At 46.6% G+C, this 15,197-nt stretch overlaps 1 protein-coding gene across 2 annotated transcripts in view; it reads right to left on the bottom strand.

The window, feature by feature from the left end:
* Positions 1 to 2,204: 2,204 nt before the first annotated feature.
* VSNL1 (visinin like 1) overlaps positions 2,205 to 15,197 on the bottom strand; it is an 83,248-nt gene continuing 70,255 nt past the window's right edge. The window contains exons 3-4 of one of the 2 annotated variants that reach the window (XM_006910245.1): positions 4,833 to 5,048; positions 2,205 to 3,431 (exon numbers count right to left, since the gene is read on the bottom strand). In XM_006910245.1, the coding sequence (XP_006910307.1) occupies positions 3,234 to 3,431; positions 4,833 to 5,048 (414 nt within the window). In that variant the 3' untranslated portion in view covers positions 2,205 to 3,233. The remainder of the gene's footprint in view (positions 3,432 to 4,832; positions 5,049 to 15,197) is intronic. The other variant, XM_006910246.2, reaches the window with a different exon arrangement.

The following is a 15,197-nucleotide window of genomic DNA, read 5'->3' as shown; positions in this document are numbered from 1 at the left end:
GTTTTGCTTTTCCAGAATATTACATTCTCACTGCAGGGGGTGGGGTCCACAGGCAGTCTGTGGATGGGGACCAGTTTATAGTGGATTTTTTGTCTGGTTTTTGCTATTAATTATGAGAGACTTACACAGAACTATAAAAACTTTGGTCGAAATGCCTGCACAGGTCACTTTTAACCCTAGCGATACGACGATAGATTTGGGCTGTACTTTTAATTTGCCTACCATATTTCGTCAGATTTAACATACTGTCTCTTTATAAGACACTTCCGTGGAGCAGTAGAGCACTGCCAACTTCCAACACGTGGCCTTTCCCTCAGTCCTGTCGCTGTCCTTCACGCAACTAAACGTCTAACCCATGTGGGAACTGGCTGACAGCACAGTGCTGCATTCTGGCCTGCAGCGTGTTTGCCTGGTTTAAAACCCCAGTTTTCAATTCAGGGGTGTGCAAGCTCTGGCTCAGCCACAAGAGAACACAGGCCAAAAGGACTGTGTAGACGAGGCTGAGGAGAGGTCTGGGGAAATGGGGGTCAGAGGTGGCTCCCCTTGGAGAGGGTAGCCAAGAGCCAAAGGCCAACCTTTTGATGGTGAGCTGGCATCAGTTATAAGATACATCCTAATTATAGCGTTGTTAAAAGATGTGCTTCTTAGAATGATAAAATATAGTACAATGTAAGAAATGGTACCCATGAACTTTTTTAAAAAGTTTGCTACTAAGATTAATGCTAAACTTTTCAAAAAGACAGGGATATCTAAAAGCAGCATTCCCTGTATTAGTAGCAATAAGTACTTAGGAGGCTGAAAAGGAAATATTTTAGGGAGAAAAGGCAGTATTTTAAAAGCAACAGCACTTCTATAGTTACTGAGAAAAACTGGATTTTGTTATTTTGGTGGAGTAAGGGAGTTTAGTCTTAAACTGAGATCAGTTAGCAAATGGGTTCAAGAACTTGTGCTTTTCTAATCTAAGAATTTACAGAAACAGGAAATCTTTGCTGTTTTAAACATCCCCTACCAGTCATAAAAAGACTGATTTCTAATTTACATTTATAATTATTTTCTATCCACACTATTTTAACAAACACATGCCTTTCAAATAAAAAATGAAGTAGAATATACCAAATGCATAAACTTGTATGAGTTAAATAATTTCATTGTCTGGATTTTCGTGATGGCTTTCGAATGTTATGATTCTTAATACCGAATGAAAAATAGAATTCTCAGGTATCTTAGTGTCCCTTATTGAGTCAAAGACTGTTCATTGTTTTGGCCTCACAAAGTTTTGGTTTTAACTATCATAAGTGAAAATATCTTTAATTAATGTTCTAATTAATATTAACAGTAATTAGAATAAAACAAGAAAAAGGGAATTGTTCTTTTCGAATATGTGTAATTTCTTAAAATGCAGCATTAAGTTTATATGTGTTGAGTGACTTAACTACATCATACATATGACTCCTTGACCCCTAGTTTATCATCAGCGCAGCTATGACTGACTTGAATAATGCTCACCCAGTCTGACCCGAGCTGTACTTAAAGCACAGGGCCTAAGAGACCCAGGACATTGTATCAGCACTTGGAACTGTTGTCTCTGGGCCAGAAACTTGGTTGTGCCAGTGTTTGAGGCACCATCAGTGTCCTGGGTGTTTGTGGTGGTTTCCTAGCTCACAGTTTCTTGTCGAATGGATGAATTGGATCATTAGGCTCTGTTCTCTAGACTTATTTAATGATCCCAAAAGCAGACAGAGTATTTAGAGAAAAAGAGCTCAATAAAAAATGAATAATATAGCACTGCACTGTCTGATACTGTCTATACTGGCTACATGTGGCAAATTAAAACAATTAGAATGAAAAAAATTCAGTTCCTCAGTCACACTAGCCATACTTGAAGTGCTCAACAGCCACATGTAGCTAGTGCAGATAGACATGTTTCCATTGTCACAGAAAGTTCTGTGGGACAGCACTGTAGAAAGAAACAACTTCTCTAGGCACAATCTAAAAATGCAAACCTGCCTTTAGAGGTCTCAATGGAATCTGCCTGCCTTCCTCAAGGTTAAAAGAGTCAGAGTTTTATTCCATCATTAAAGATAACACCTAGTGTACTTTCTGGCAAGACAGATGTCCCCTTTCCTGTGGCTTCTCATCCTGCTCATCGTGTCCGCCTTCCATGCAGGTGTGTAGAACATAAAGCATTGTTAGTACCACAGTCACACCGAGATAAAATTTATTTTCATATAATGAGCATTTTTTGAGAATGAAAAGTTGTATGTAAACTTTACATGCTGTGCGGGTTGTCCCTCCGGATGAAGAGTTGGCAAGTTGCTTTTTTCCCCTTTCCTTGTCATTCATTCTTCGAATTCCAAAGTTGTGTGTTTAAGGGTCGATGTGGTAAGTTGTTGCTAGCTGGCCCTTGGTGATTATGAACATCTGTTTCAAATTTAAAATTATGAAATAAGCATTGAGGGAAAACATCAAATGTTATAAATTTATTTGGGACATCTATTGCCACCTCTTGAAAGCCTTTGAAAATTCAAGCAGAAATCAGTACATTTCCATTTTTTTTTTTTTACTGTCAATAAATATCTTTGTGTATATGTATATATAGATAGATATACTTAATGAGTCATTTAGCAGGATTTTTAAGTTTTACACTGCATTAATTCCAAAACAGCTCTTTCCAGATTGATAGGATGCAAATGAGGTAAGAATTAAGGCAAACCTAAAAGGCATGCAAATGTAGTACATTTATATTCACTGATAATACAAGCTCTTGTGTGTGGACCACACGGAGGAGCCCAAGACCCCGCCCTGTGTCTGTCCAGTACTATTTTACAGGAGAATGGTGATACGCCTTATAATTAAGTTACATTACCGTGGGGGGGTCTCAGTGCTACTAATATTATGTAATCAAGGAGACACGAGCATTAGCAAAACATGAACAGAAAATCATATAACTTTTTGCAGCACGTTTCTGGCCAGGCTTTAGAGGAGGGTTTTTATGAAATGATATTACACATATCACATTGTGGCAGGTGGTTTTTTTTGTTTTATAATATAAGCTTTTTAAAATTCATTAGCAAATGACATTCTCATGCACACAAGTGTTTCAAACACAAGAAGCAAGTCCATTTATAGGTAGTCCAAGCAATATTTGTGTGTGTGTGTGTGTGTGTGTGTGTGTGTAGCTGCAGACTGAATGGAACATTGAGACTTGTGCAGTCCATAGCCGTGACCTCAGCTCACTTCTGAATGTCACACTGCAGAAGTAATACAATGGAAGGGTCGCTCTTGGCAGCCTCCTTGAATTCATCCAGCGTGATCTGGTCATCTTTGTTCTTATCCATCTTGCTGAAAATCTTGTCTACTCGCTGCTCGGGCGTGAGGCCATCCTCGTTCATCTTCATCATGATCACAGTGCCCACCATTTTGTAGATGGCCTTGGGAAAACAAGAAACAGATCAGAAAGTTCCCCTATGATAAGATAAAGAATTGAAGCTTACTTCAAAGAACTCCTTAAATGGTTTTCAATAAGAGAGTAACAATAATCAGATATGTGTGTGTCTTGTGATCATTCGCATAGAGAAGAATTTTGGACGATCCCCAGGTTTCTGGCTGGAGGTAATAGGTAGAAAGTAGCTCCATGGCGAGATCAAGAATCATAGGTTAGAAGCAGGGCTGGGGAGGAAAACAGTGGGTTCAGTTTTAAACCCTCCGAGGTGAAGATGATAGTTAACAAGTGCTAGCCCTTGGAGACTTAAGAAGAGGTTAAACGTGGTCCCAACTGAGGAGGAATTTACAATCTGTTAAGACAGCAGGGTGGACCAGTAAAACATCTGCAGAAGTTGGTATAAGCAGAGGTGTGGAATGGGAACTTTGTTCATAGTTAAAGGGTAAGAAATTCCTTGCACACAATTAGTTCTCAGTGTGGAAATCTCTTAGGTAGGAATATTGTTTTTGCTTAGGAAAGTGCCTTAAAAAAATAAACGCCCATCTACATAAAGACTCGGAGATGGACAATCATGGCAACGTTGTCAATAGCCAAAAAGTCTAAACACAGGTGCTCATCAGCTGGTAAACAGATTAACAAAATATGACACAGTTATACAACTAAGTACTGTTTTTAGCAAAAAGGAATGAAATAAATCCTACAACACAGATCAAAAAAGAAGCTAGACGAAGGTCATGTGCTTATGTTGTTCAATTCCATTTATATGACATGTCCAGCAAGACAAACCCATAGAGACAAGGTAGGTCAGGAGCTTCCTGAGTCAGGGTGGGCACGGGGGAATGAAAATGTTTTCAAATTGGATTATGGTGATGGTTGCATACTCTATTAAGTTTACTAAAAATCATTAAATTGCACAGTTAAAATGGGTGGATTTATAGTCGATAAATTATAATTCAGTAAAGGTTTTAAAATGCCAGTTAGGGGATCCACACAGCATCTGTGCCCGCAGAGGTCGGTGGGTTGCTGGAAGGGGCGACACCCGGCAGAGCGGACCTAAGCCAAGAACCAGAGAAACTGAGTCCCAGGAGGTGTATGTTTGTGGGCGGTCTCGCAACGCAGGAGTGACATTAAATGCTGACTGTCACTTGACAGTCAGGGCCTAGGAGCTTGGATCTGTGACTTCCCAGAACAGTACTGGAGCAGGGACCACAGACGGGAGAACTTGAGGCTTGGTTTGCCACCAGAAGGGCTCCTGGCAGGGAAGAAAAGAAGCCACCTTAGGGCTATGCCCAAGGAAGCTGAGACACAGGCCTGCGGGTCTGCCTTCTGTGTCCCTCAGCCAAGGTCCTGGCCACACCCAAGGGAGCCCCCGAGAGAGCCCGCCGCTCACCTCGATGATCTCCAGCATCTCCACCCGGGTGATCTTGCCGTCACCGTCCAGGTCGTACATGTTGAAGGCCCAGTTCAGCTTCTGCTCGAAGCTGCCCCTGGAGGTGATGGACAGGGCGCAGATGAACTCTCGGAAGTCGATGGTGCCGTCGCCATTCTTGTCGAAGGTGCGGAAGGCGTGCTGGGCGAACTTGGAGGCGTCGCCGTAGGGGAAGAACTGCAAGGCAGAGCACACGCACACATTCAGGTGTCAGGAGGGGAGGGTCGAGGCCGAGGTCTCAGCCAGGACAGGCCGAAAGGCCACAGCTCCCCTCTTGCTGGCAGCACTGGGTGGCCTCCCAGGCCACTGTCGGATGAGAGGCGACAAGCTCGCCCGTCTGGACAGTGGTTTGACACAGTGCTCAAGGCCAAGAGCAGGCACAGGGAGGCTGTCGCTCGGCGCGTCGTCACTCACGGGCACCTCGCTATTTTCTGTGGGTGAGGCTGGTGACACGCGGCTTTCGGGTTGGTGGGTAGCTAGCATCCCTCATTTGGGGCTTCTCTGGTCACTATCCTACGAGGACAAGGACTAGGGCAGGGAGCAGACTTCTCTCCCCAAACAGAGTGGTGCCAGAGTGAGATTGCCCAGAACTGGTTTCCCCTGCCACCGGCTCCCTGTCCCCAGCCCCCTGTCATCTCTGGGTGAGGCTCAAGTGTCCCGACATCATTTAAAGGAGACTTTTCTTTTGTAGAACAGACATTTAAAACCCATTAAAAATAGAACATGACTAGGCTTATTTAGGAGAGATATAAAGAGGTTTTTTTTCCTCAAAGCCGGTAGTTGGCAAAGGTGTCGTGAGAGACAGGGAATGGACACAGGAGGAGAAGCCCAGACCCTGGAGAAGGGAGGCCGTGAAGAATGAGGGTGGCCTCGCCCCCTTCCCGCCGCCACCCCACCCACACACACACCATGAGTCTAGGCCGGTCACCAGCACCAGGGAGTTCTGATACCTGACCCTCCATCCCAACAAAGCTACAGGACATTCTCCAGGTGGAGAGTAGAAAACAAGCAAATACACCTCAATGTCCCCCTCAAAAAAAAAAAACCCAAACAAACCATGTGCTATTTTAAAGCAGATAAGGTATATGTTTCTGGATGAATACATCTAGCAAGTACAAAACTCAAAGCAGATTCCTGAGGATGTCACTGGTATCCCTGTTCCTTCGCAGGATTTGTCACTTGCTAGTGGGACAGGCTGGCAGCACCCATCCAGGTGGCTAGCTTCATGCCCACTGGGGGCTGTACATCCTGACCTGGGACCTGCTGAGCGCTGCAGAGAGGACAGGCCCTGCTGCCTCCGCCTTTTACACCTAGAAGCCCAGTGGAGGGGAGAAAATTTCCCTCCAGAAATAAAATACGCATTTGCATGTAAGGCTCCCACACAGGAGGCCCAGGGGAGGGACAAGCATCGTGGGGTGGGGGATGGGAAGGAGCCAGTGCGGGCTTCAAGTTCAGCAATACCCAAGTCCAGACCAGCCTCATCCTGAAACTAACTAGGGGCTCCTAGCCACCAGTCATCTCATTAACATATAAAATATACTGTTATCACGCCAAAGTTTCCAAGACTCTTAGACGCTTTTGGGTCAGGAACCCAGACCGAGACCAAATAAGTATCTCTTATTATATTTATCGCAATATCTTTCATGCCTTGCGCATGAGTAATCTTCATCTCCTGCTAGGTAGGTGCTGCTTGCCGATATTTTCATCTGGTCAGGGGTCTTGGGCAGAGCTGGTCCCTGTGAAACAGCCTAAGAGCAGAGCAGAGGGAGCCCCTTGGCCGATACCGTCTTCCTAGGGCTGTTTTGCCTCCAGCCTTTTCCAAATGCACTGCCGGCCATTAGTTTTCTCCACCCGTGAAGGTTTCTGGCAGTGTCATGCTTTGCCTCTCTTATTTCTCACAGCATACTTTTAAGGGATAGCTGACAGCTTTATCTAAAAATAGCTGGGCACCTTAAGTCAGTATATTAAAAATTAATATAGGTCTGGAAATCCTTGAGAAAAAAAATCGATGGTAAATTTTGAGCTGTAGAAGTTACATGCACTTTGCAGAAGGTCTATTTACTGATGTTTATAGCCAACACGCTCACTGTGGAAGAACTGAGTGTGTGCTCGAGAGCCCTCGAACATCTGGAGGGGCTGTTTTCTTTAGAAAATTCATCCTATCGCGTTCTGAGTGCTCCGCGTTTTTCCAATCATGGGAATGCTCCTTCTTTTGATGAGATAATTCAACTCTGGCTGAATCATCGTAGAATAATGAAGCCACACTGCCTTCCGTCTCTTTAGGAAAAAATCAGGATCTTGAACTCATAGTCACTTCTCTTGGAGAAATATAGTGCCTGAGCAGTAAAAGTATTTTTTGCATATTGTTGCTCGAAATGTGTTTACTTTTTAAATTCAGTGTATTTTGCTTCCAACACCTGTATTAAATGGTGATATGGAAATAATTTTTTGGTGGCATTAATAATCTACAAATTTTTAACAAATAGATAAAAAAACTTTGAAGTTGAAAAATTATATGTATATATATATACATATATATATATATAATTACATATATTTCACTTATGTCTTGGTAGCTCAGGCTGTTAATACAAACTATCACAGACTAGGTGGCTTATAAACAACAGAAATTTATTTCTCAGTTCTGGAGGCTGGGAAGCCCCAGATCAGGTGTCACCGCAGTCAGGTTCTGGTGACAGCCCTTTTCTAGGTTGTAGATGGCTAATTTCTCACTTTGTCCTCAGCAGATGGGAGGGACAAGGAAATTGGGGGGGAGTCTCTTTTATAAGGGCACTCATCTATTCTGTGGGTTCCATCTTCATGACATAAGCACCCCAAAAAGGCCCTACCTTGGGCAGTAGTTTTCAACATATGAATTTTGGGGGGACACTAACATAACTTGTTTGAAAGGAGATAAATTTAGTCATGAAAAAAATTTAGAAACTGTATTACATGATCTAATACTGCTAGTCTGCAATAAATTTCCAGTCTCTTTTATTCCAACGCGCATACATACACACTTAGTTTTTCTACCTTGGGTCAAAATTTTTAAGTCAGGTGTATCCTGAATTTCCTAGCGTCACCGAGGAGCGTGGGCCAGAGTTTGCACAGACTGTCTCCTCCTCCGCACTCAGCGATTCCCCTTCAGGAAGGCCTGGCGGGTCAAGACTTCCTCTGCTTCTCTCCACATCCCGCCGTGCTCGTGGACTACCTTCTGGAGTCTGTCATGTAGCGCATGACAGACTCTTCTGCGTCGGCCGGAGCCCCACTGGCTTGCAGCAGTGTGGCCACAGTCTTCCATCTTGACTCTGGTCAGCTCCGGTCCAACACCCAGAGCCTACGGTATGGTGTCCTTCAATGTGGCTCAATCTGTGTCATTTCTCTTCACAAACTCCTTCCCTGGCCCTCAGGCTCAGCCCCTCAGAGGCTCCCGTTTGCATAGGTGGAAATCTGAACTTCCGACCCCGCTCGTCATCGCCCCAACCTCCACACGTCTCTCATGTTCCTAGGGGTCCCCCAACGTGCCCCCTGCTTTTATATTTCACACGCCTCTCTTTTCTCAACCCCATCTCATCTTACCCGCAGAAAAAATCTCACCTTTTCTTTCTGTCCAGCTCAAAGGCTCCACCTCCGTGAAACCTTCATGACGGGACCGAATCTCTCCCTCTGCTTGGTTTGGGCTTCACTTATTTCTAGATGAATCTCTTATAACCCTCCGCCTTGGACTATAATAAGTTCTACTCTTGTTCCTGTCCCTCCCGGCCTGTGTGGCCCTTTGCTCATTTCTGCGTACCCCTATCCACCCAGTTCTTCACTCAGGGCCCCCCAAGGAGAAGCTCCATAAATGGCTGGCGAGGGTCTGTGGTCTCACACATCTTTGCATGTGTTACTGTGTCGCTTTTTCCGGCAGCTCACTCTCATCTGTGAGATGACAAAATGCATGAACGAAGGGCATTCCTCCACGTTCCCGGACGGAAGAGAAGAGTTTTCACTACGGCTGAACGGTACTGAAAGATATCGAAACACTACTCATTGAAATGTCAACTCTCCCACTGTCAGAATTCCGTCTTCCCTCACTGCTTTATTTTTCTGCAAAAGCTGACCACCGTGCAATTATTCATTCATTGCCTTTCTTCCGCTGTAAGAAATGAAATTCCATGGGGGCACAGCACCTTGACTGCCATGCTATTTTGTCCCCAATTGCTACATAGTAGATGCTCAGGAATTAGTGAATGAATGAGTTAACTAATTTTTTTTTGACTCGATGTTTTTTCCCAGTAACTATACATATTCAGTGTCTCCCAGAATCTTCAAGACACCCCAAGGGGATGGTTTGGCTTTTGTAAACTTTTTTACTTGGTAACAGAGAAGCAGGTTGATAGGACAGAGGTTTAGCACGATCTGTCATTCTTATTTATTTAGGGGATTATTTATTTAATATCTATTATTGAACTTAAATTTCCAGGCTGCAAAGCCTGTTTGCCCACCATCGTATCTACAACACATAGCACAGCTCCTGCAGATGGTAGGTGCTAATTACCATCTTATCAAATGAAAGAAGTTTTGGCGATGCCGACTTCAAGACAACCAGGTGACCAGTTACTGCTGCTGAAAACGGCTACCACTTATTGAACATGTATCACATTCTATCCATCTCTGTCTAATACAACTTCTTGTGATGATGGAAATATTCTATAAACCACACTGTTCAAAATAATAGCCACCGGCCATCTGTGTCGACCTCTGTGTTAGATGCTGAGATTAAAATAGGAAAAAAAAAAAAACTGCATAGAGGATTGAGGACAGTGGGGGATGTAATTCTTGAAATGTTACAGGTGTGAATGAAGAACTGACATTTTTAATATTATTTAACTTTCACATCAATTTAGATAACCACATGTGGCTAGTGGCTTCTGTATTGACTAGTTTGGTCTGTGCTATGTCATTAGCTCGACAGTATTCCCGTCAAGCGGTTACCCTCAGCTCCATTTCACGGACAAGGAATCGCGGACTCGGAAAGGCCCAGCAAACTCTTAATCCTCTTCCCACCGTGTCAGTCTGCGGCAGGGCCAGGCAGAGGGGCGGTGAGACCTGTTCACGCCCCACTGAGAACAAGAACATACGAAACAGAAGAAGGTAGAAAGTTAGGGAGAGAGATTTTCATCTCCCCATCATCTGTTGGAAAGCTTTCGTGACTATCAGACAGCACTGGAGCGGGCTCGGTTCTAACACTTCTAATGTGTGTTACTTCATTTAGTCTTTATAACATAACCCACCACTGTAAATCTGCCTTGTGGACAAGGAAACAAACTATAAAGGTCAAGGCATTTGCAAAGGTTCCTGTCTGTGACAGAGGCAGGACCTGAATGCGGATAGGTCTGATGATTTCTGCCAAATCTTCCTGTTTCTCTTAATCCAGTATTAGCTGAGGAAATAAACTTAAACCTACATTTGATGAAACAGACGAATTTGTTGCATTATGTAATTCTTAGCTTCCATCGCCTCTAATGCTTGAAATCCTCAGCCGTAGGTATTTATCGCCACCTTCTGGCCTCGTGTGTGTACTGAAAGGAAACCACTAAAATGCTGCTGAGGGGTATTTTTTATGACTCATTAATGCAACAAACATATACTGAGCATCAACCAACTATGTGTCAAGCACTATTTTAACTGCTGAGTGAAATAGAAAAAGATATAAAGGATTAAGGATAGTTGGGGAAGTAGGTATTAATCATCTCCATAAATAAGTATAAATTACACTATGATGTATTACAAGGGTACAGAGCCACAAACAAGAGGAATAGAGATGACATAAGTATAAAACTTAAAAAAAAATTTAGTGTACGGTCCACTCCCACCACCCTAATGTGCAGGTACGTTACACCCTAACGGTACACCCTAATGTACCATTCGTCATAGCCTCGGAATGGTCTCGGAGTCTGAAACTTCCTGGGCTTACACAAGTCTGGGCTTCTCCTGACTACGATCCACGCCCTCACTCTGCACCAACGAACATGCAGCAGAGAAGCCCAGGAAATGCTTGAGGTCTTCATCTCTCCAGGCAGACAATAGGAGACTTTGCACGAATCAACCAACTCCCTTAGAAGACACTTCCTTACAGACAGTGGGCCAAACACTGTATTTTTTTCTTTTCGGTTGTGAATATTAAAACGCTTGTTTCCTCTAAGGGGTGGGGAATGACCTCTGACACCTGGTGCTGAATGTGTGCCGTATCATTACTGCCTCTGCACCCCCGGCCCCACCCAGGGCAGCACAGAAGGCTGTTTGGGGGCTGCATTAAGAAATGACCTCAAAACACTGCTCATTCCCTCATGCAATCTTTCCTCTGCGTGATCTTGCTGCCTGTATATCTCATCCTTCCAGAAATGGTGCTAACTTCAGAGAAAACATTGCCATATGCTCCTTCAGAATCTCCCCTCTCTCAGTGTTCCTGGTGCCTGCTTCATTGGGATAGAAGATGCAGGTCTTCTAGAGCAGTGGTCCCCAATCTTTTTGGCAGCACGGACTGGGGCTCCTATGAGAATCTAATGCCTGATGATCTGAGGTGGAGCTGAGGCGGTGATGCTAGCTCTGGGGAGCAGCTGCAAACAGATGAAGTTTTTCTTACTCACCTGCCGCCCACCTTCTGCTGTGCGGCCCGGTTCCTAATAGGCCACAGATAGGTACCATTCTGCAGCCCAGGGGTTGGGGACCCCTGCTTTAGAAGTTCCCTGGCTTGACTTTCGGATGGAGAGAGGTTTGCAGAAGTCTGACCTTTGCCCACTGTGACAGCTGATGTGCTGTGTCACAAGGGTGACAGCAAGGCCACCAAGAAGGACGGTCTCTCTCCAGGGATCTGCCCATGGCCCAGCTCCTGGCTGATGCTGGGCAGCCCTCAGACCTCGGAATAGATTTCTGCCCATTCGTCTGCCTGACATAGAGCCCACGATGGGATTGGGGAGCAGAAGCGTGTTCTCAGACCCCTCTGTGGCTCCATTCTGTTTCCTTTGTTCTCGAATGTCAGAAGCCTCTATGGTCTGATTTATGAACCCATGAACATAATCCCTTCCTCGAGGGCAGAGGCTTCTTTATTGTACTCCTGAAATACGGCGACTGTGTCTCGGAGGTCATCTGCCCTCGCCTCTGCTAGAATTAATCGGAGGCTTCTATCCGCCTGTGGATGACCCGGCTGCGTGCCCACCTCTTCAGGCCCCGCGAGAGGGCAGCCGGCACTGTTTCGAGAGTGCCCATCAGGGAGCCAGGTCCTCAGCAGGACCACGGGCTGCCTCAGCTGGTGCTTTAACAAGGTTAGGACTTGAGGGCCATTTTTCTGGGGCGAGTGACTGGCACAGGGTGGTACCACTAGGGGCTGGGGTGGACCACCATCAAACTCAGCTCTGTCTGTGGAACCTGCCTCTGTCCTGTACCGGGCAAGATCAATGCTGAGCTGCGATCCATCTCCCCCACAGGAGGGTCCAGAAGTCTCTGCCTCTCTCTGCCCAGCCCTCTGCTTCTTCTCCCAGACACAGCGCTCCTCCTGCCTTGCCCTGTGACCACTTCCTGTCTCCATCGTAACCAGCAGGCCAGGCAGGGCCGCAGCAGGCCCGTGGGGAGCTGGGCACACCCTCTAGAGACAAAGGGCAAATGTACTTCCCCTCACACAGGTCTGTGCTCACTCCCTCTTCCCCCAGGAGCAGGAAGAACCCGGAGGAGTTTTTGAGGCTCAGGCAGGCTGCACCCAGGGCAGGCGGATGGGGGCTGTGGAGGGAGGGGGCGAAGTGCCGACCAAGACCAAGCCCAAGGATTTCAGTCAGCCTCCTGGACCTTGGCCGTGGCCCAGCAAGGGACTCATGCTTGGTCCTTTCCCCCAGGGCTGCAGGAGTTTGGTGTCCCTGAAGGAAAGCGGGGCCCACCTGAGGCTAACGAGTGGCAGAGGCGGCACGTGAGCCCAGTCCCGTCTCGCCCTGTGAGGCTGGCTAAGTCACTTATCTCACTTCAGCCTTAGTTTCCTCATCCACAAAATGGGGCAAAAATAATTGATACCTACTATGTGGAACTGCTGTGAGACTTACTGGAGGTGACAGACGTGGGAGACCTCGGGGGCTGCGAGGAGCTGGGCCCCCGGGTGTCCCAGGCATCCCCCCTTTCCCCTCCCGACTCAAGGCCACCAGGACACATCCCATACCTCGCTGCTTGCAGACGGCACCTGGGCGACCAGGTGGGGAGTGGTGGGGTCTTGGCGCACGTGCCCTGGGCTGCTGGCCAAGCTGGTGCCTTGAGGATTAACTGGTATTGGGTTTTGGCTCTAGCTCTTCATGCCCACGAGGTCTCGCCAGGAATAGGACCCCAGCTTACTGGACGGCTCCAGCGGCCCCACTGATGATACACGCTCTTTGCCTCCTAACTGCTGCCCCTGCGCCCGCTCTCGGGCCTCTGGTGGCCTGTTCTCCCCACAACTCCAGAGGGAACTTTTCACACCAATTTTGTGCCACGTCCACTTTCCATACCCATTGTCGGAAGGAACGAAGCCGTCCCCAGGCCCGCGGGCCCTTCCAGGCCTGGCCTGCCTCCGCGTCCAGTCTCCTTCCTGTTCCCCGGCTTCCTCCACCACCCCAGACCTCGCTGTGCTCCCACAGTCATGTGGTTCCCTTCGTCTGCGATGCGCCTTCTCTGCCCCGATCCAGTTAACTCCTATTCGTTCCTTCGACCTTGACTGAGTCTTCGTTTTCTCAGAAAGACTTCTCTGAGCCTAGGTCAGACCCCCATTGCAAACATACACATAACCTAGACCTGCCCTTGGCAACATTGCGAAGAAATATTCATGACATTCTTTGATGAATGCCTTTCTCCCTTAGTGGACTTTAAGCTAAATGTTTGTCCTCCGCCGTATTCCCTGGTGCCTAGTACAGGGCCAGGCACGAAGAAGGTGCTCAATTATTAATTATCCATTAACGAGTGACTCAGCAGTGCAGGTCTTCTTCAAGTCCTAGGAGACCGCAGCCTGTCCACCGATGACCGCTGGAAGGGCCGGGATGTGTTCTGACAGCTGTCTTAACTCACTATGCTGAGGAAGTCTCAGCGTTTGGCCTGAAAACTTGTCATTCCCATCACTGCTTCAGCTGGTGATTCATGAGGGTATGAGTCATCCCCTGAGCAGTACATGCACCTGGTCACGTGGCCGGGAAGAAAGGAGAGACATCTCTCCTTAATTAGAAACGGTGAGTCCAACAACTGTTTCCTGCCGGAGTGTTCATTCAACAGCTACTCACAGAAGCCTAGTGGGGGCCAGGCTCTGTGCTGAGCTCTGTGTGGGCAGGAAGGAGGGTGAGGAGAGGCAACAGAGAATAAGAGTAACACGCTAGACCTGGCGCCTGCCCTCGAGCAGACCTAACAGATCGGAGGGAGACGGGCTGAACGCGGAGCTGCCTTCCACCTGTGCGCTCTCTGGGAGGAGCCTAAAGACACGCCCACCTTCCTCCACCCCATGGGGGGGCACCCAGATCCTGAGCTCACTTCTCAGAGCTGGCCCTTCACTTCCTCTGGGTGACAATGTCCGTTTTCCACAGTCATGGCTTCCTCAGGACTCCAGGCTTTATTACGAGGCAACCTCTATTAACTCGTGGTTCTCACATAACTATATCTATCTGAGAAGGAAATCAGTCCTAAACTAAATTTCTAGAGAAGGGGATTTTGCTTCTTGGGACAGGGGAAGCAATTTTCATCTATGGCCTAGACTAAGTCCCTCTATGCATACTGACCCCAGTTACATTGCCCGCCCCCAAAGGTCCTGAACTCCCAGAGAAGTTCTGTTCCGTTTTTGTAGAAAACTACATAGGGCAATAGAAATCGAGACTCCTCATTATTTTTCAGGTCTGATACTTGGTCCCTTCCCCTGCAGGGCTGCAGGAGGGCGGTGTCCTTGAAAGAGAGCGGGAGCCACTCAAGGCTAATGAGAGGCCAAGGTGGGCTGTGCACCTTCCCTTTAGAGTTCTCACTGCGAGAAGAGCCCAAATCACCTCTACTTTAAGGACAAGTAGGAAATATTATGCTTTGCTCTTTATTATATCCTCACTGCTCTTAGATTAGGATCTGGTGAACTGTAGGTGCTCTATAGATGCTTAGAATGGATAAAGGAAGCAACCTGTTGCAGAGGAAAGGATGCTGGGTTGAGTGACAGGGGGTCTGGGTGTGACTAAAGTCAAGCCATTTTGCCTCTTAGGACATCCATTTTTCTAGATATAAAATGAGGGGATACATCAGGTAAACACCAAATTTCCTTTTGGTTGGTATGCTTCATTTGTTTTTCTGATCTGGAAGTAAAATCTC

Source organism: Pteropus alecto, unplaced genomic scaffold (genome assembly GCF_000325575.1).
Source record: "Pteropus alecto unplaced genomic scaffold, ASM32557v1 scaffold61, whole genome shotgun sequence".
NCBI classification, from domain to species: domain Eukaryota; kingdom Metazoa; phylum Chordata; class Mammalia; order Chiroptera; family Pteropodidae; genus Pteropus; species Pteropus alecto.
This window is presented reverse-complemented; position numbering and strand designations above follow the sequence as displayed.